We start from the raw sequence: 21,926 nt of genomic DNA, 5'->3' as shown, positions 1-21,926 counted from the left end.
CATTATATGACAGCATTTAAGTCATAAAAGTGTTCTTACACAGGTTCATACACAGGTTTTTTATCAGTTGCCACCATTGTGTGCATTTCATATATATGCACTTTATGGCTTTACCTTGCTTTATCCCAGACAGACTGCTTGTTGTTTTTTTTTATCTGAAAGTTATTATTGTGATATTTCTTTTTCTTTTCGAGAACAGATTTTCTTTTCTGAACTAATATTTCTTTAGGACAATACTGTTTACACACTTCCCTTATCCTCATATAAGGCTGTATGTTTGTGCTCTAAATCTCACACTGCAGTCGACTGTCCACATTTGCAAGTTTAGACTTTATGGATTTGATTATTTGATAGAGTTTTACATCAGTAATGATACATTTTTTAATAATGAAGTGTAGTCATAAATGCACAAAATAGATGCATAATTAAACTATTTATCATTTATTACCTTAAATTTATTCACAAAGATATTAAAAAAAGCTTCAGTGTGCTAAAAACTGCGTACTCTGATTGGGTTACAGTGAATCTTGCATGTATTACTTTTTGCATCTTTTTCATGGGTTCAAAGTGCCTCTGAAAGGGCTCCTAGGTTTAATTATAAAATATGGCTTGTAAAGCAAAGTCATCTGCTGTGATTGCCTGCCATTAGAGATAGCACTAAGCCAACCATAATTTATATGAAAAAAATATGTAATTTGCTACATAATAGATATGTATAGATATAATAGGTATAGTATAGGGTGTGAAGACTCCATAAGAGCAGAAATTCCTTATATACTTCTGTAAAGGAAAGGTCAAGGTCTAGAATAATATTTTACTGGAGGGCAGACTATAGTGTACTAAATAAGATGCTAAAATAATACATACTATTATTAACTATGGTATGATGGAGAACAAAATTCATATACAATCTTAACGTCTTATAATCATCACCAATGTTAACTACAGTATGACTTATATAGTAGATATATTATCCTGGACTTGCTGTTGATGTGTTGGTGGATTGAATGCTTAACAATCCGGCTGAGAAAACGGCCAGTAGGCAATGGACACATTTGTCTTAATAAGCTATTTTGAGGTAGCCCTTTTTCACTGCACTTAGCAAAAAAATAAATAAAAAAATCCCAGCATTCAGTTTATATCTCCATTATCCTCACACACACAACAGAACTATTCTTATTTACTGTCAGTGCATTTACTCTTATTGGTGAGGAATAGTGACACTATGGTCTTAGTGACATTTTTAGAAAGTGTCTGGAAAGGTTTCTGTTGCAAGCTATTATATAAGAGATTTTAACAGGCTGCACTTTACAAAAGCAGTGAGGATGTCTCTCTAGTATACCTTACACCTAGCATTAAGGAAACACTTCATTATTTTCTGACATTGTAGTGATTTATACCATTTGGCTATATAAGGCAAACCAGATGTATATAAATGCACTGATTCGAATAAGTAATAATTATAATTAGGTGACTTTCAGTAGCTGTTCCTGTAGTCATCAATGGATCAGTGGATCAGTGAAGATCAGGTCCACAGTTGACCTCTGTTTAGATGGTGAATTTTTTCTCAGCACAGCAATGACATGGACATAGATGTAAAATACTACTGCTGTGAAGCAGATGCATGGCTTTGGGCTGTTCATCAGTGCCTTTGTGTAACTGCCACAATAGCCTTCTTTCATGATGGGTCAGTGTCAATGTTGCCAGGTCTGTGGTTTTGACCCACTATAACCATTTTTGTAGAACGCATTATGTAGGATTTAAACACAGTGACACTCTTTGTATCTTTATTTTTAATGGTATACATATCCATAAATGTATACATGTATATGGATAACGATGTTTGGAGTTTACACAGAAGGCAATCTTTCTTATAAATAACTAAATAAATAATTTTTTCAAACCTATAATAAAATTCATACCTGTATTTGCTTAACACTCGTTCGCATTCTCATTTAAAATAGTCCATAATGTTTTTTTAAAATTGTATTCAAAACATACTGGTGTAAAAATGCATAGAGAACTTATTGTTTATTTGAAGAGAGGGTTTTTAGTCAGACATGGCAACCCAAGTCTATGCGCGTACACACACACACACACACACACACACACAATAATACACACTTAAACACAACCTGCAGCTTCGCCACCATTTTGCGTGTAAGCTTTAAACAGCGAGGTTTAAAGGAGGAAAACAGCCTTTTTGCGACAATGGACGGGTGAGTGCAAAATGTTGAGCGGAAGTAAAACAGGTTTCTTCTTTTTAATTTTAGGGATAAAAATAAATAAACGAAACACGAGCGCATTAGCTTAGCTTAGCTTAGCTTAGCACGCGCTGTTAGCTAGCCTTACACAGGCGTTGCTATAGCATTTAGCCTCCTTGTACTTTGTTTCAGGATTCAGGCTACAGCCGTGTTTACATTGTAGGATACTTAATTAAGTAGTAAACGCATTCTGTTCTACTGTATTACTCATTTCGTGCTACATTTATCAGCTAATTTAGTTTAGATAGATAAAATGGCGTTAAACAATTTTGACAATTGGGTATTGATTAGTTTCCTTAAGCTTGGGGTCTTTGTTAGAAACAGGCGTTACTCTGAACAGTGTTATTGTGTGTTATGTTATAATATTCCCAAATATTACTACATGATATATTATAATTAGTTTGAACCAATATGTTAAGGTATCTTATTATTATGTTTGTCATAGCAATACGTTAAATAATGGTTAAATGTCCTGTGCAGCCATATAACATGAGTGTTACTGTACTGTACTGTACACTCATCAGGTAATGTAATAGATACACCTGAATTCCTCCTGTATTCATGCATTCATCTAATCAGTCATTCATGTGGCAGCAACTCAGTGCATATAATCATGCAGATGTGCAGGTCATCCGCTTCAGTAAATGTTCACATTAAACATAGGATTTAGGAGGAAAATCTGATTTCATTGCTTTTGATACTGGGATCTTTGTTCTTTTCATGCCGTATCTGGAGTTTAAACAGAATGGTGGGGAAAAACAAAAACAAAGTCAAATGATCACTCTGTACAACTGTGGTCAGGAGAAAAGCATCTCAAAATACACTCAACCTTGAGGTGGATGACATCAGGTTTGACTCCTCTGTCAGCTAAGAAGAAGAATCTGAGACTACAGTCAGATGTCCTTCGTTATCTAGAACATGATCTATAATGTGAACATGGAACGGTTGACCTGTATCTGAATGCTATTATTATTATTATGTTATTGTATTATCGTTGTTGTTTTGTGTTGCACTGTTGCTACATGATTAATTGATCTAGGATAACTGCATGAATAAACAGGCCGGTGTTGGCCGGCAAGTATTTATTAAGTAGAACGCTGTTTACTTTGGCTTTATTCAAAACCAAATAATTCATCTTTTAGTATGACCCTTTAACTTTTCATCAGGTTATGATGCAACTATTAATTATAGTGTATTTTGTTAGTAAAAATGTAGTTATAATGTGGATGGACAAACAGACACTCATGACTATATATCCCTTAATATTTTGTTTCTTTTTTTAATTCGCTCTTCAGCATCGCTAGTGATGTTGCAGTTGGTGTAAAGGTAAGCTACTGTTAATGGATACGGACAGGCGCATATTGAAATTGTTAAGAGATCAGATTTCTAATGATATTTCTGGAAAAATACAGCATATTTAAAGCAAGCATTCTATAATAACACTTCTTGGCTTGTTGATTTATTTTTTCCCCTCAGAGAAGTTCAGATGATTTGCTTTCTGGCAGTCTTTACAGTAGTCCAAACACTTCAGTTAAGGGTAAGTGTTAAAAGCAATCTGTGCAGACTAACGATTGGTTTAATAAAGGGGTTCATGTTTTGAATAATTTGACATTATTTATTTTCTGTGAACCTTTGCCACCCTACATTTTTTTTTATTATATTCCAGATTTATAATATAGGGATTCTGGAACATTTTAACTTTTTATTATGGAAGGAAGATATTTATGTGTAAGAAGTGACTAAAAACCTAAAGGATTATTCTCTGCTCTTACTTAACAGTTTTGTTGGAAATGGTACAAATATACGGACCACGTCAAAACCCTGGATTATTCTTGGTTTTGCTTGCACGTGTAGACACCGTGGCAGCATGAGTGGCATTGTTCACACATTCGCTGTGTATCATATGTACATCTAGAATATTAAAAACGATATACGCTACATATGTACATTCAGAATATTTAGAAATGATTTTAAGTAGTGTTGCATTTTTTGAAGCATGCAATGTATTTATCAGAGTTACTTGTTACTGTAACAAACACTAACTTAGCATGTACATACAGTAAACTGCTGTTGACAAACACTGGCACACACCGATTTATTAAAATATATGAAAGTGTGTAATGTGTGGACAGAGCCCATAATTTAACGAAGCCTAGCTTGGTTATGCAGGATTATGACTTCATTTCGTGGTGTATTTCATAGCTAATGGAAGCGACAGCAAAAAACTGAGAGTGGAGGACGGCATGGACAACCCGCCATCCAGAGTCATTCACATTCGCAAACTTCCAAATGAGGTTTCTGAGACAGAAGTCATTGCCCTGGGCCTGCCCTTTGGGAAAGTCACCAATATACTGATGCTGAAAGGCAAAAATCAGGTGCGAGAACAAAACATTTTTATTTATTTATGTTTTTTTGATAAGACTTGTGTTCGAAAAGTTTGAGAGATTAATTTGCTATAAATATTTGGAAGATGCTTATATTTATGTACAGCGTGATGAGGTGATTAAATTAGCTATCCTGTCCAGGCATTTTTGGAGCTTGGGACGGAGGAAGCAGCGATCACCATGGTGAACTACTACACAGCAGTGACCCCTCAAGTGCGAAATGCTCCTGTGTGTATCCAGTACTCTAACCACAAAGAGCTCAAAACAGACAGTGCACTCAATCAGGTTAGTAAGCCAGCCATTTTACCCTGGACGTAAAGTTTGAATTCGAGGAATTGTATGCAAACCTGTATGCAAGATGTTTTTTTAAATTCCCTGTTCCAAAAAAAACCCCCAAAAAACAACTTTATTAACCCAAAATGTTTTCTAGTCCGTCACAATATAAATAAATAATTTATATTTACAAATAATTTATTCATGCTGCGATTTTCTTTTTTTTACACAATGAACCAAATTCTCATAATCTTCTCAGTTGGGCTATTGCAAGCCATTAGAGATCAGCTACAAATAAAGTTACTTTGTGGGGTTAAAAGCTTGTTTGAAAGATGTGATGAATAGGTTGGCATGTGATTTGTTTTTCTCCCATTTTTTTGGGGGGGGGCTCAACCTCATAATGGAAGAATTGCTTATTTATTATTGCTCACACTTACTATGTTTCATCTCATCTCATGCCCTTTGTCTGACCGCCCACTCCCACTCAAATGATGGTGAAATTAGCTAGAAACCTGACTGCATGGTTTTATGTAGTCAGGCTTGACAATGGTTGTTCCATTTCTTTTCACTCTGCTAATACACATTAAGCAAATGGTAGTCTCGAGCTCTTAAGTTCATTGTGTAATTCAACTAAAAAAAAAATCAAGATGTCTTTTGAGTGGTTTGAGTTTTTCTTCTGAGACATTCTCCAAAATCTAAAATAGATCTAAATATTTCATTATTTCATGCAGCACTCCACCGAAGGACAGTTTGATATTCGCTTCTGCTGTTTTCACATTTTTACGTTGAAAGCAACAACACCGAACATGTTCAAGGATATCTCAAATATCCAAACTCCTTTCATGTCTTTTTGTAAAGCAGCACCACAACCAGCATCTCGCTCTACAGTCACTACTCCAAATGTGCCACTTTTAAACCTTGTATTTTGCTTTGTTAAAGTTGAACACCATGACTGCTATTGCAGAATGCACTTTAATAGAGGCGACATTAAAAAATAGTTTCCTTAAGCAGCCGTTCTCCGGTAGTCTGCAGCAAAACTGAACCGGCAATGCTGTGATGTTCTGAAGTCTGTTCAACTCACAGCCCGCTCCAAGCCACTCCATGCTCCCTAGCACTACAGAGCGTTCTAGAAAGACTGTTCTCGTTTTAAATATATTGACCACTTCATATACTGTCAGGTTCTTTTTGCTTAGTTCTTGCCCCATTTAAAATGCATCACCAGTCTCAAAGCGGCTGTATGCACACACTACTACACAACCTGTTCAAACTAGCCAGTGTTCTTAAAAAGTGTACTGGACTAGGCTTGTGAGAGCCCCTTAACTTTTGTGATGTTGATATTGCCTGTGGCTCTGAGATGTCGAAAGAAAGGGGGTTGTGGCCTTTTTATACTTATATATGTGCTGCGTGCATGTTATGTCCTTTCAGCTGAAAAATACTAGAAACTAGTTATGAGATGTGTTGTTGCTAGTGTTAGTGTGTTTTTTATTTTTTATTTATTTTTTGGCCTAATTACCCTGCAACGGTTCAGGAATGCATCTAATCTTCAGTCAGAAATAAATGTAATGTGTTAGTAACTGTAGCAAAGCTCATTCTAAAATTTAAATATATTTATATCACATCAATTATATACTACACTGATGTGATGAAAAGCAGTGGAGATGCATATTGAATTCTTGTAGCTCAGTGCTCAGTTTAAACTTTTGTTAATGATTTGTGAGAAATAAGTAAAATAATGTTGTTTTTTTTTGAGTGAAGACGTTCATAGATTTAACTCTTCAGCATCACAGACATGTTACTCTTGTTGTCTGATTATGTCAAACTGCAGGTTGTTAGGGATTGTAAAGGATACAAAATGGGAAAAGGGATTTACAAAACTAAATGAATGTCATACAACACAATGCAATATACAGTATATACAATTTGCATAAATACATAGACCTCACATTAGTGTAAGAAAAATATATTTTAAAAAAAATCAGGGAGCAAAAAAAAGAGAATATAAAATAAAAAAAACAGTTGCAATACAGCTGGGGACATGTAAAATGTTCAGAAAGGATATCTTCTACCTGGTAGGATGTCTTCATACAGCATTGTTTTAAACTGTGGCATTCAGAAGGGACTGAAAGCTAAGCCTTTTTATTTTACACCCTGTTTCGTTTCATCCCATGTCTGTGAGATTAATGGGTATGAGCTTGAATTTGATTTATTTTCTGCAATGTTCGCTTTTTATTTATCCTCTCCATGTGGTTAGCGTGCCCAGGCTGTTCTGCAAGCAGTGTGTGCTGTTCAGGAGGGAGGTTCTCCAAGTTCAGACTCTGCAGGAGAGAGCGTGTTAATACCACCGCCAAGTCCAGTCCTGCGCATCATCATCGATAACATGTTTTACCCAGTGACACTGGATGTCCTGCAGCAGGTCAGAGCTTTTCCATTCACATCGGATTCGTTTTTATTGCCCTGAAAATACATTTTAAATATATTCAAGGCAGGAAAAAAAAACTGAGTACACACACTGATGCTTTTTTCCCATTTAGATCTTCTCCAAGTTTGGGACAGTGATGAAGATCATCACATTCACCAAAAATAATCAATTCCAAGCGCTGCTTCAATTCAGCGATCCTGTCAATGCTCAACAGGCCAAACTGGTGAGTGAGCTTCCAGACAAAGACAATCGTTTTGTGAAACTAGTGTGCATTGAGCCTTTACTCCTCATGTATTTAAGAATAAAAGATTAAAGCCTCCACTTGTTTAAAATCAAGTGGCTGTTTTAAATGAGGCATAGGTGCCTCTGACAGGCCTGTGCTTAGTTGCAAGCTTTTATGATTTGTGAGCACCTCGCTCTGGCAATTTGGGAGCCACCTAAAAACGAGGCATATTTGCCTCTTCAGCTAAAACTGCAAAAAGATTAAACGACAGTATAATTCACCCAGTTGGAAAGCCGAGGAACTAAAATCTAAAGGATGCATAACATGAAAGGTGCATTGATTCTCATTGCAGTTACTTTTACTCCATGGAAACTTTACCTAGGTAAACCTTTTAAAGCCAAATGGAATTGTAAGCAAGTAGAAAGGAAGTCGGTTTGCCAGTATGGTCTTTGGCACATAAACAAAGAGAGGAGCTGCTTATTATTAAGTCGCAATCATGCTGGACTTTTATTGGTTAATGTTAATCACATCTAAAATGCTGCCTATGTTCCGTGAATGCTCTGTGGTGGGGTAAAACTCTGTTTCCTGCTCAGAATCTCTGTGCCTGCCTGGACTATCTACTTCGCAATGTTGACACCTCTGTTATAGTAACAGTATGAATAAAAAGCTGAAACTGATAAAGTGAAAGCTTGGTGGGAAATGATTCCATACCCCACGCTGTAGGGTTTTATTTTATGGTTTAACGATGATGCAAAGTTCCTGTTGAAATAAGAAATACTTGCATAGATATTAGATGGTGATGAAAAGCAAACATAAACGGCCAAAGCATTCAGTTCAGTAAAGGATCCAAAACTGTAAAAACATTTACCATTAGAAATGCAGGTATACAAAAAAAAGAGAGGACTGGGCAAAATGAACATATTGATTCAGGTGAGGCAAAAGTATTAGGTCTGTGATACAATCATTATCAGGATAATCTTGTGAGGATCATTGTATTTAGCACTGATTGTTATTATGATTATAAGATTAAAATGTGTTTCTAAGTACATGACTGGAATAAAAGGAGCTATTTTGCTCTTTCGGTGCACAGTTAACTAGCTTACTTAAAGAGGTGTTAGAACATTCTTTATTTATCATTGTCTTTAGTCTTTGGACGGACAGAACATCTATAACTCATGCTGCACGCTGCGCATTGACTTCTCCAAGCTGGTCAACTTGAATGTGAAGTACAACAATGATAAGAGTCGAGATTACACAAGACCCGAGCTGCCTGCAGCGGATGGACAGCCTTTTGTAGATCCGACGATGGCTGCTGCGCTCGGCAAGGACTCCACGTCCCTACTTGGTAAGGCTTGCACTCTTATTCAGTTTAGGGCTGTGATCCTTGTCGATTTTAGAGTTAAGCTGGACCTCTCTGCAGTATTTAAAGAGCTGGAAATCCAAGCATGACTAATTTTATGCCATAAAAGTTTTAATTCCAACTAACCCTAACCTTAGTTGCTTTTACAGATTTATAGACTGTGAACATTTTGGAACAGTTAGAATACACTTGTGTTGAGGTTGAGTCAGATGAAAAGCTTCAAAATATTAACTGGCTTTCTTTCCATCTCTCCCACTTCCTTTTTATTCCTGGTTTCTATTCTTTATTCATTTCTGTTTTTCTGGCTATTTCTCCTTTCTGTCTCTCTCTCTTCTTCTCTCTCTCTGTCTCTGTAGGGTCGATCAGTCCTTTGAGTGCGGCTGCGGCAGCGGCGGCAGCAGCCGGGCGAGTCGCTCTGTCAGGACACTCGGCGGCTGGCGCAGTTCTGCTGGCCAGCAATCTCAACGATGAGGTCAGTTTATCCTACCCAACACACCCACACCCCCCTCTTTTTCTCTCTCACACACATCCCCCTCTACCTGCTACGTCCTGTTCTCAGTCATGAGTTCAGTCAGGCCTCCAGCAGACTCTGGTTCTATACTTTCTCTGTGTTCAGTCATCTGCCAAAGTTCATTTTTGTTTTAGTTCAGAGGATCTTCTACAATTTTTCAGCATCACGTTTGTATTTTTTTTTTTGGAATTTTTCAATAGTAGATTTTTATAATAAAATGGGGCTGAAATAGAAAAGTTCTGTCGAAAGTTTAAGAGCAGCAAAATATAGTCAGTCACTTGTCTGATTTTCATATTTACAGTGTAAAAGCAAATCAACCTGGAATTCTAATTAACTTCCAAATGACTTTTTATGTACAATTCTACGTTCAAACATTGTGCAGAAGAAATTATATGCTGAGGAAGAAAGTCATTCCAGCTTCAGAATAGTTGTTGCTAGAGGAAGGCCACACTGATTAACACAGGATACCGAATGCTTGTGTGGTGCTTTGAATTTAACACAATCATTCATCCTTTGTAACGATTTTATTCCGGTTTATTCCGACTTTTTTGGGAAATAGAACCATCTAAGTGCTTTAGAAAATATAGCAGGTCAATACAAACAAAAATAGTAGCTGCAAAAGCAGACGAGATTGGTCAGAATTCCTGCAGGAGCTGGCCGGGTCGAGATTAAATAACAGTCCCACGCAAACCTCATAAGCAAGTCTGTTTGAGATCCTGAAAAAACTCAGCAAAAGGTTTTGAGGCATGTGAGATGCAATTTAAAGAATCCCGGACTGTCTGGTAAGGGTGATGTAGTTTGAAATTTTCAAAATCTGAGAACCTAGTCTAGAGTAGTCTAGTCAGGTTAAAATTCTGTGTGTTTGATTAAGTTGATAACATGCTAGGAGTTGCAGCAGAGGTAGTACAATGTAGGGGGATTCGTGAGGAGACGGTGGTTGTGAAATGTTTGTGTCAAAGCTTGACACAGGCAAGAAATTCTGGAGTAAAGGATACACTGGAGGATGGAGCAAAAATAGTCATTTACAGAAAGAATGCTTTTAAATCAGATTTAGATTACAATTTTGACTGAACTGTTCTGTCTAAAGGTAAAACCACCATATGCCCACAATATTTCCCATAAAATGTGACATTGAAGTGCCTTTTGAGTTGAACTTGATGTTGAAAGATAGTAGAATGTCCTGCATCCTCATAAGTGCATTTGTCTATAGTCTCACTGCTCACAAACCAGACAGTATCTTAAACATTTGCTTGATTACAGCCAGATTGTCCTGAAAATAATATTGATACCAGTGATGGATGATTACAATATGCTGTGTAATTATGACAAGGTGAAAAAGGTGCCGCAAATATCAACCCGAAAATCTGCTCTGCAAGCTCGTAAGCCGATATACAGTCCTTAAAGAGCACAGCAAATATTTTACAGAGGTTTTCGAGAAATAACAGTTGTGTTGTCGGCGGTGCTATTTAGAGATGGTAGACAACGTTAGAGACGTTTAAGCCTCACATTACTTTAGATCAGATTACTTTGGGTTCAGCTTTGACATTGAACAGAGTACAAGTACAAAGGCAATGAAATAATGCACATATATCTAATGTAATGTGTCTAACCAGAAGTGCAAAATAGCAAGCAGCATTAAGTGTGTAGGGCAAAGAGATGATGAGGTAGGGTGGTAGTTAAGTGCAAAGTAATGTGCAAATGCCGTTGGGTTCATATACAGTGTAAATGGAAAATAAAGCATGAGTGTGTGCATGAGTTCAGAGACATGGTCTACAATAATTGAAGACAGCACAGCGCAGCGAACAAAGGTGCAAAGTGGATTGTGTGAATCGACTGAAATGAGTGAATCTCTGTGCTGGGTTTGTGGACCTTTTGGATTTCTGTCAACGTAAAACAGCTTTACGGAAATCCAGATGCAGTTGTGGCTCCCTAATGAGCAAGCCACTGATAAGATTAAAAGCTCCCAGAGTAAGAAGAACCGTACTCAAAAGAGAACACCTTCACTTCTGCATGATCCTGGATTGTTCTGATTACATTATACAGTCAGACAAACAATACTAAACAATACCAAACAATGTTAAACATATTGAAAGGAAAGTGGAATATATAATAGTGATGCTCTGATTGATCGGCCACCGATCATGATCGGCCGATATTGGCTAAAAATAGCTTGATCGGCGAACCCCAAAAGCGCCGATCAAAAAAGACGATCACGTGACGTAAATTACTCGCTCGACTTTTTCACACATGCATGCACGGCGCACAGGTAAACAACAGCAGAGCGGAGCTTACCAGTGGCAACATGAGTTCTCTCGTCTGGAAGTTTTTCAAAGTGTCCGATAAAGACGTAAAGTTAGCCGTTTGCAATGTATGTCGTGATGAAATCCCTCGAGGTGGAAGCAAGCAACGGCATTTTAATACCTCTAACATGATTAGGCATCTTAGAACACGCCATACAACTGAATATGCCGAGTATGAGAAACTAAACCAGCCGAAGCCAACAACATCCCCATCCCTCAACCAGCCGACTGTGAGTGATGCATTTAAACTAGTAGTGATGTGAGTGTGAGTGATGCCTTTTATGATTGAGACCTGAAGGATTTTGTACTCTGTGTTAGTAGGCCGAGGCCCAGCATGTTTTGGTCTGAAACATTTTGTGGCCAATTGTTTAATTTTAATATACTAAAAATTTTATTTACATTTTATTTACATTTTACAAGTAGCCTGGGCCTGTGTAACCTCATACCATCCCAAGTTCATCTGGTTGGTAACTATCTGCTTGGCCTCCTTATTTCTCTGCCTTGTTATTTAGAAAGGATGGCATTGGTTTACAGTAGCTTTCATTATTTTATTTTTTTGGATCTGATGTAGTTGGTTCCTCAACTACATCAGACGTTCATAATAATAACAGAAAAAAAACACTTGCCATAGTTTTGTACTTTGTGGCAGTAGCCAGTTTTGGTGTAACAAGTTTTACATTTTGCTGCCAATTATAAAATGTAATCAATGTATTAAGAGGCTACATCCCATTAAGCTGATCTGATGTGTGTTGGTCTGCCTGACCCCTCTTTGTTTGGAATAATTTTAAGTTACTCTGCCTTATTTGGGAAAGATGGCCTACAGTAGCCTTAAGTTCTCATTTTCTAAAAAAAACACTTGGTGGTTCTTCAAGATCTTGACTGTAGCCTATTTCTACAGTTTTTTTTTCTCAATACAGTTAATTTAGAGTTAATTTCATTTCTATAAATGGTGCAAACTCTGCTAGATTATAGATAAAAGATGCCCATTCCCCTGCCATTCTGTGATCGGCAATCGGCAGATCGTGATCGGTGATCGGCCCCAAAGATGCTGATCGGCGTATCTCTGATGTATAACATATTTACATTTATGTAATATTTGTATTATTTGTGTGCATGTGTGTGTGTGCAATCTAGCCATTAGATTTTAAAATGAGGGTATTCCAGGGTCAGATGTTAAATACAACAATATATGACAAATTGGTGCTGAAAATGTGGCACTGGAATCTGGTTTTAAACTAAAACAGTTGTGTAAAATGCATCACGTAGCGTTGACTCAGTTACAGTGAAATAATTATCTTGTAATTTTGCTCTTACTCGAGTAAGTACGCATTGTGGCTGAATCTCAGACGATGTGTACGACAGCAGCGCTTTATTCTTGAAAAAGTACAGAAGTGGTGAACAGTTAATCATCTGAGATTTGGCCTAACTGCATGTTGCCAGGGTTGGAAAAAAAACATAAGTTCTGTTTTGGGTTCTATTTTGCCTTGATGCTAGAATTAAGGCCTTGATCAGATGGCCCAGGGTGGTGCTTACTGGTCCTGGGATTTGAACTAGTTTTCCAGTCAAAAGCCCAGTGCCTTATTACTCTATTCCTTTATTATGGTTACACATCTTGGTGTTCTTAAGCTCCTGAAGCAATTTGGTGCAGGAACTATATCCACACAGGTTCTTCTAAAGTGTCAAGTGTGCATTTTTGTTTTAAAGGGTTTCTTAGTTGATATTTGCGGCACTTTCATCTTTTGTGTGTAATATATTGTTGGTCACATGATGTGAGCGGTTTGTGCATTCTCTACCATCCTGAGTGAGTTGTTTTAATGTCATTTTAGTATATTTACAATTAGCTTAATGTTTTGGGTGTGAACAAAGTGAGAGATGTGTCAAAACAGAGGGTCTCTCTGCAGTCTCTTTGCATTCTGTATAAGTTTTGACCACTGTGCCTCTCTCTCTCTCTCTCTCTCTCTCTCTCTCTCTCTCTCTCTTCCAATTCTACTGCTCTGTTGCTCCTTCTGCTGCTCTGTCTTGAAGTAATATCTAACTGTCTTTTCTCTCTAAGCTGTACCTCCTCTCTCCTTCTCCTGACGTTCCACTGCCTTTCTCTAAGTTATTCAGAGTTGGTATGAAATGTGGTAGCCCCACCCCACGCCCCATCTCTCTCTCTCTCTCTCTCTCTCTCTCTTTCTGTCTCTTTCTCTCTCTCTCTCTCTCTCTCTCTCTCTCTCTCTCTCTCTCTCTCTCTCTCTCTCTCTCTCTCTCTCTCTCTCTCTCTCTATCTCTCTCTATCTCTATAAAATCTCCCAGTATTGTCTTTTCCCGTCATGTGTTTTTTTTTCCCCCCACACACTCTTGTGGGTCTTTTTTTTTTTTAAAAACATGACGTGACGTTTCTATTTGATGCCCATAACTCTGCAAGGTGGTTTTCATGCCCATATCCTGCATGGCCTTATCACTCAAATAAAAACACAAAGGCTTGCATTGCTTTAGAATCAAAGCTTCCTGTATCTCATACTCACCTAAAGCTTCAGCTCCTCAATTTGCCCTATTCTCTGCATGCCTTCTTGCTTTTCCCATTCCTGGGTAAGGCTACAACAGAAGTACCTTAACCCACGTTTGGTCTTTGGAGACTACATTTGGCATAAGTACAGTGATGTTTGGGAGCAGAAAAAAACATTACATGATAGAATAGAGAACCCTGTCATTTTTGACCTGCATTTCCTGTGTATTGACATGTATATTTTTTATATCCTTCACCACTTCCCTTTTATGTCTCTTCCCAACCCTTTTTTTTTCTCTCCACCTCCTGTTTTTCCCCCAATCCTCTGCCCCATTCCTTGTACACGCTTTTTACCTGAACAAAATCTACACACACACACACACACAAAAAATAAATAAATAAATAAATAAATAAAACAAATGTTCCTCCTCGGACCAACCCCACCCCAATTAACCTCCCCGACCCATGCTCCATGGTCACCTCACCATCGTGCGGGAAACCACCCTCCGTTATGGATGATCTGTTCATCTTCGCTCTACCTCGACTCTTCTCTCTTCCTGTCTTACGCTGCTTGCTCTTCTCTCCTTCTAAAGATGGTTACGCCCCAAAGTCTCTTTACCCTCTTCGGTATGTTATCGTTGGCAATCTACCTCTTTTTTTTTAATTTGCTATTTCAATTAATTTACTTCTTGATTATTTTTAAATTCGTACATCTTAATTTGTCTGGTTTCTGTTTAGTTAATATGAACATCTGTAATTCAGGACACTTTTAATTTAACAGTTATATTTTTGTTCACATTTTAATCAGGTCTACTTTTTGCCTTTTGAAGACTGTCTCGATCTTGCTCTCTGTCTCTTCTCATGTACAGCTTATTGTAATGCATGGTTGATGATTTTGCATGTAGGCTTTTGTTTTTTAACTTTTTTCATATCACATAGCTCCTCTGTATGGGAGGGTTTATCAGATTTTTTTTTCTCTACTCTATAAACACACTAAGCTATAGATTGTTTTCGTGTAAGATGCCATCTTCGTGTCCAGGCTCCAGCCTGTAAAGCACTAACTTGCCCTTCATGGTTCACTTCTCTCTTCTGCTCGTCATTTCCTCCTACCACCATCTGCCCTCCCGCCTAACTGAAGGTGTGTACGGGGATGTGCAACGAGTCAAGATCCTCTACAATAAGAAAGACAGCGCCCTCATCCAGATGACAGATGGAAATCAGGCACAGTTAGGTAAGGCCAAAAAACAGCAACAGAGTCCAGAAGGCTGCATTGATTACCAAGAGATTTGATGTATAAATATTATAAATATATAAAAGAAATGTCCTTATTTAAGCTTGAGTTCTCCTTGAATCGCAGGTTCACCCATTATGCGGCATCACCCTAAGAAAGTCCGTGTCCTGAAACGGTTGTCATATTGCTCATTTAATAAATGTACATTTTTGCATTTCATTTAACTCTAGCCATGAGCCACCTGAATGGGCAGAAGATGTATGGAAAAATCATCCGTGTGACCCTTTCCAAACACCAGACTGTGCAGCTTCCTCGCGAAGGCTTGGATGATCAGGGCCTGACTAAAGACTTCATCAATTCGCCCCTGCACCGTTTCAAAAAGCCTGGCTCAAAGAATTTCCAGAACATCTTTCCTCCATCAGCAACACTCCATCTCTCTAACATCCCGTGAGTAGAAGAGCAGAAGCAGGCCAAGAGCATACCTTACAGGTTCAGAGCTACTCAGCTAGTTTGTAGCAGATGACTGGGTGCCTTGGAGGTGATCTTTTTGAATAGGTAGTGCCTATCAGTGTTGAGCCAAACATGAACATATGTGTCTTTCTACAGTGAGAAGGTGGATGAAGAGGACCTGAGACTTCTCTTCTCTAACTCTGGAGGCACAGTGAAGGCCTTCAAATTCTTTCAGTAAGAACTTTCAGCCTTGATTACAGGACAACATGCCCTCTTTAAAAATGCACTAGTCTTGTTATATGTTTTGAACTTGCTGCTAATACATAAAATGCTTTATTTAACTAAGAACCACAGATCATATCCAGAAGTGATAAGAATGACATCTATACACTGTATGGACAAGTGTGTGTTCTAACACTCATAGGTGATATTTTTTTTAATTAATTTTTACCAATTTTAGACTCCCCTTTCTGTTATTATAACAGCCACTTTTTAGGAAATGTAACTTTCCACTGGATTTTGGATCATGGCAGTGGAGATTTGCCCATTCAGACACACAAGCATTAGTGTGGTCAGGTGCTGATGTTGGACAACGAGGCTCACCGTTTCCTCACAGGACCCTCGAGTTCTTCCACTACAACCTTGAAAATCCATGCTTTGTGTACAGGGGCATTGTGATGTTAGAAGAAGTTTAGGCTCTATAATTCCAGTGATGGGAAATCATATCACAGCATTTAACGCTTAGAAGTTTGGGGAAGAACCACATAATTGCCCACAGACTTTTTGCTATGTATAGTATACCTTGTGTTTTCACTCTGAGACCATAGTCTCATGGTCACATAGTGACCTGTAACTTAGCATTTACAATGAATACTGCTTTCATGTACAAGATTTTTCCCAGAACCTAGTGATTCAAGTCTGTGTTGCCGATTTGATCGTCCACGTCTTTGTTTTTCACCCCAGAGATCGCAAGATGGCCCTGCTACAGATGTCAACAGTGGAGGAGGCCATCCAAGCACTGATCGACCTCCATAGCTATGATATGGGTCGTGGTCATCGCCTCCGAGTCTCCTTTTCAAAATCCACCATCTGAGGTGGATTGTACAGTGTAGCTTACACCCTTTTTCTGACCCCTACTCCCTATGGAGTGTTGAGTGATATTAGAGTTCATTTGAATCAATTATTCCTGAAGACTACATTAGAAACACGCAGGCACCATTACTTTCTTTCTCTCAGTTTTTCTCTTCCTGTTGTTACCCATTGGTTGCTCCCACAACAAAATGTGCCTTACTTATACAACTTAAACAGCATAATCCCCCCATCATATTTACAGGCAATCTAGAAGTGTAGGCACATTCATTTGTTTGTGGTGAGGTGTGTTTTTTTTTTTTTTTTTTTTTTTCTTTTCTCTTTCCCCCAAAAGCCTTGATTATGCCCCACTACACTGACCTGCTGTATTGTAGTATTTAATATATAGTCATTTTTCTTTTGAAAAACTTCATTGGAGCTTTTTTGTATCAAGTTTTATTGGCTTACTTATTTTGTTTCCGAATGCCGAACATCATTCTGATGTGAATCTTCTGAATACGGGTGACATGATCTTATGAACAGCCACCTGCTAGCGCACATTCTTTTTGTACATTTGTAGTTTCATCTGACAGATTTAATGCTGAAGACCACACACACACACACACACACTGTGTGCAATGTAGTATATGGTGCATATTATTATTATTATTTTTCTCAAACGCAGACTAGGATTTTTGTTAAACATTTATGCTGCCTCTTGGCCAGTAGTTGCATACATTTGACCAAGGTCTATTAAGTCATCATTAGCGATCATTAGCAAAAGCAGACAGTCTGTTAGTTTATATGATGATATTTGTAATCAGATATGAATTGATCACTCTGAACACTGCAATCAGCTCTTAACAATGCAACATGTCCTTGAAACAAACTTTAATTAAAGAGCACTGAGGGAAACCATTCCTTTGTTTCAGGTTGTTTTTTCAACATGAAATAGTTTTATTAGGATAATGAACTGAACGATTAGGTTTGTAGATGCCGTGGGTTTAAAGAGGGCAGCTAGAGATGAAACCTTTAAATAATAAGGAACAATGACACGTTTGACTAATTTTACCTGGCAAACACTTTGCTAATTAGCTTCCATTAACAGTACAGCTACTCCATTATCCTTAAATAGTTTCATGATGTGCTGAAGGCAGACTAAATCTGTATAAAATGCTCTTTCCTATCTAATATCATTGAAGATTGATTAAAATTTAAATACTCCAAAACAAGGACTAAAATGCATGAATCGAAGCAATGCCACTATTTTGTGCTAAGATGATATTGAAACAAGTAATTAAATTCTTAAAAACCTGTCGTGTAATTTTATTTTCATGCATTAGTGTAAATTGTGCTCATTAAATAGACCTTTTAATTTTTTGAGACATTTTCTTCGCTGTGGACTCAATCTGATTGCACCTCAATCTGATTGCTAAGCTTTGTGATTTTCATTGTGAAGCATTTCAGCTCACATGTACACTACCAGTGAAATGTTTGGATGCTCATGCTTCTAGTTGGGTTTTTCTCAACCAGGATCATGAGGAGCTTCACCCCTGAAAAAAAGCTCTTCTTAAATGTCCTACATAGTCAAAGTTCCTGTCTACCCTAATTGGAAAATAAGAAATTTTTTAAGTTCTAAATGGAAATAAATTGCAAATTTCACAAAAATGTGTAGACTATTCATACTTTTGACTGGCAGTGTAGATAAACCATTAGGACCAAAGCTGCTGTGCCTTTTGACTTTTTTTTCTGCATGTTGTATCAAGCTGTTTCGTGCAGCATTGGTTTTCATTTCAAAAGGGAAATATTCAGGATTTTTACCAGACATTGAAAAACATTTGTGTGAATTCTACATGGATATTTGCTGTGTTTTTGAGGCTGGCGAGGTTGTTACTCTGTTATAAGATAAAAGAATATGTGGTCTTTGGTTCAGAATCATGGAAGGGCTGTGTATATTTTCTACATGGGTTGCGTTTTTACATCTGTACAAATTCAGTGTGATTTGGAAGTGATGCGATTAAAAGTTCTTTTTGTCTACCAGATTCATGCTGTATGCTCCCTTTGTGCCTGTGTGCTTTCTCAATCTGTAGCATGCTCAATAAATTCCTATCACTCTGTATTCACATCTCTGACTCTCTGCTGTCTCTCTTTCTCCTGTTCTGATTCTCTCTGTTCACACTAGACACCATAGACAGGTTTTTAGATTTTATTTATTTTTAATCGATTTCAATTTTACTAGGTAAGTGTAGGATTACATTTTGGATTGTACTCTGTGACTGAATATGGAGAGGTCACTGGATGTTTTCACTAGAACTAGAACAAAGTTTCTCCTCTCTGGCATGAGTAGTTTAGCTTGTATAGTTCAATTGCAATAGGATCTTAAGTCAGTGGCACCCAGTTCACCCTTGATCATCTATATTTTTCCCCAATTTGACTTCTACAACTTTAAGAGCTTTAAATGTTCACAATTTAATATATAATACTATATATATATATATATATATATATAATTAATTATTATTTTTTTTTTATTATTTTAGAATATATGAATTGTTTTTTTAACTGTCACAAACATTTATTTTATTTTATTTTATAAAGACATTTTATTGAAATTTGGAGTTTTCCAAGTTGGTTTTATGTTGGATAAAACTGCCGATTTGTACATGTTAATTGGTTGAACGCAAAATCCATGATTTTATATGGTTCAAAATGATTCACTCTCACTTTTAAAATTATTAACGAAATGTTTGATCTGTAAGTCTTTGTACTGTTTCATGCATTCAGCATTGCAAAACAGTCATCCATATGAGGAGAAAACAGTAAAAGAAATCATTTTGAGAGGGGCTCAAAAGTTCAAATCTTCGAGACAGCTACTTAAGTACAGTAATAAAGTACACGGCCTTGGTTACTTTCCCCTAGAGCTCAATTCACACTTCTGTCTGTTCTCTCAGAGGCCTTTTTGCTCCAACTGCCTTTTTGCTGAAAGTGCTGATTGATTGTTCTGTCTGCCTGTAGCTCAGCTTGTCCTCTCTGGTGTCAGGATGTATGTGAAAGTGTGGAGTACACAGGTTTCAAATAAAGTTTTTAATAACCTCCACTTACATAGAAAAAGTTGTGCAAGTCTAACATTTCAATAAAACCTTCATGTATATATTAAAATCGTTTATATGGATTTCAGACAAAAGTGATGTGTGTGATACATTCAGTGTCTCTTTTAACCTAGTGTGTAAAATTAGCTTTTTTTTGCCAGTACTATGCTGACATGTAAAGGGGGTAAACACTGTAGCTTCTACTTTAGTGTTACGCAAAACCACTTGCCTTTAAAATGCATTGTTGCACCAATTGCACCTAAAAACATTTATACTCAAAGTCTCATATTTAGTAGTTTCTCTTTAGAAATTAAACATTGATGCAGACCAAGTATACCCCAATGTGGACCAGAGTTCTTCCTAATTTCAGTGAGCTTCTTTCAGTAATGCTCCCTGAAACACTGCAGAAATTGTTCAGGGTTGTTTCATGGAACATAACAGACTTAGAACTCCCCAGATCTGGGATGTGCTGGACAAATAAGTCTGATCCATGGTCTGAGGTTAATGACAGATCCTTGGTGCTAGATGCCACAGAACACCTTCTAAGATCATGTGGAGTACATGCCTCGATGCATCAGAGCTGTTTTTGAGGTACAAGGGGGACCTACACTATAACAGTCAGGTGGTTTTAATGTTATGGCTTATCTGTGTATAGTACTGTCTATTTTAATTAAAAACTGACCAAAGATTTGGACTGTATAATAAATAAAAAAATGTATTAAATAAAAATACTACTACTAATAATAAAAATATTACTACTATTAATAACAATAACAATAATATGTATTATTGTTATAATAATAATAATAATAATAATAATAATAATAATAATTATTATTATTATTATTATTATTATTATTATTGTTATTATTTAGTTTCTACAAGGAAATATCTAATCACTTTACAAATAATGTGTTATTGGTAGCCATTGAGACTCTACAGTATAAACACTCCAGCTAGCTAACATAAACTCTGAAACACCTAAACTAGCACTTATTATCTCTGTTGGATTTATGTGTATATTTAAAAAGAAACAACTTCAACAGAGTTTAGGTTGATGGTAAAGATTTGACTGTCAAGATGTCAAATAGAATTTGGATGTAAATATCTGAAACAGAAAGGGGAATCAAATCTTTATAGCTGTGAGATCAAGGTTGATGGGAATTAGTGCAATCGATACAGCTCTTTTACTGTACATCTGACTAAATCATTATTCAGTATAATGCAAGATGTACATATACCGTATTAAACCAGGATATAGATAGTGTACACATGCTAACAACATGCTAATAGAGGATTTTAATGCAGTAATTACACACATATAACACTAATATCTGATATAAATCCAGGATCTATACATATACAGATATACATGTACATGCTGGACTTATACAGCCACAACTTAATACAGGATATGAATACAGGAGCTATACTCACATTGTGCTTATACACGATATAAATACAAGACTTATATACACTCTGTGCTAATACAGGGTATAAATACAAGACTTATACACACACATTGTGCTAATACAGGATATAAATACAAGACTTATACACACTCTATGCTAATACATAATATAAATACAAAACTTCTACACACTCTATGCTAATACAGGATATAAATACAAGACCTATACACACTCTATGCTAATACATGATATAAATACAAGACTTATACACACTCTATGTTTATACAGGATAATACAAGACTTATACACACTCTATGCTAATACAGGATATAAATACAAGACTTATACACACTCTGTGCTTATACTGTACAGGATATAAATACAAGACTTATACACACTATGCTAGTACATAATATAAATACAAGACTTATACACACTCTATGCTAATACA

The 21,926-nt window shown here is 36.9% G+C and overlaps 1 protein-coding gene across 1 annotated transcript; it reads left to right on the top strand.

The window, feature by feature from the left end:
• The first annotated feature begins 2,105 nt into the window (after positions 1-2,105).
• Positions 2,106-19,016, top strand: ptbp2b (polypyrimidine tract binding protein 2b). Its single transcript, XM_060887983.1, has 14 exons — positions 2,106-2,219; positions 3,560-3,590; positions 3,741-3,801; positions 4,467-4,639; positions 4,790-4,933; positions 7,173-7,334; positions 7,453-7,563; positions 8,710-8,908; positions 9,280-9,395; positions 14,819-14,852; positions 15,364-15,456; positions 15,687-15,903; positions 16,063-16,140; positions 16,870-19,016. Exons 1-14 carry the CDS (start codon positions 2,212-2,214, stop codon positions 16,997-16,999), a joined length of 1,557 nt encoding a protein of 518 aa, XP_060743966.1. The 5' UTR covers positions 2,106-2,211; the 3' UTR covers positions 17,000-19,016.
• Positions 19,017-21,926: the final 2,910 nt, after the last annotated feature.

Source organism: Tachysurus vachellii, chromosome 15 (genome assembly GCF_030014155.1).
Source record: "Tachysurus vachellii isolate PV-2020 chromosome 15, HZAU_Pvac_v1, whole genome shotgun sequence".
In the NCBI taxonomy this organism is placed as follows: Eukaryota; Metazoa; Chordata; class Actinopteri; order Siluriformes; family Bagridae; genus Tachysurus; species Tachysurus vachellii.
Note: the sequence above shows the minus strand (reverse complement) of the source record. Positions and strands in the feature narration are given on the sequence as shown.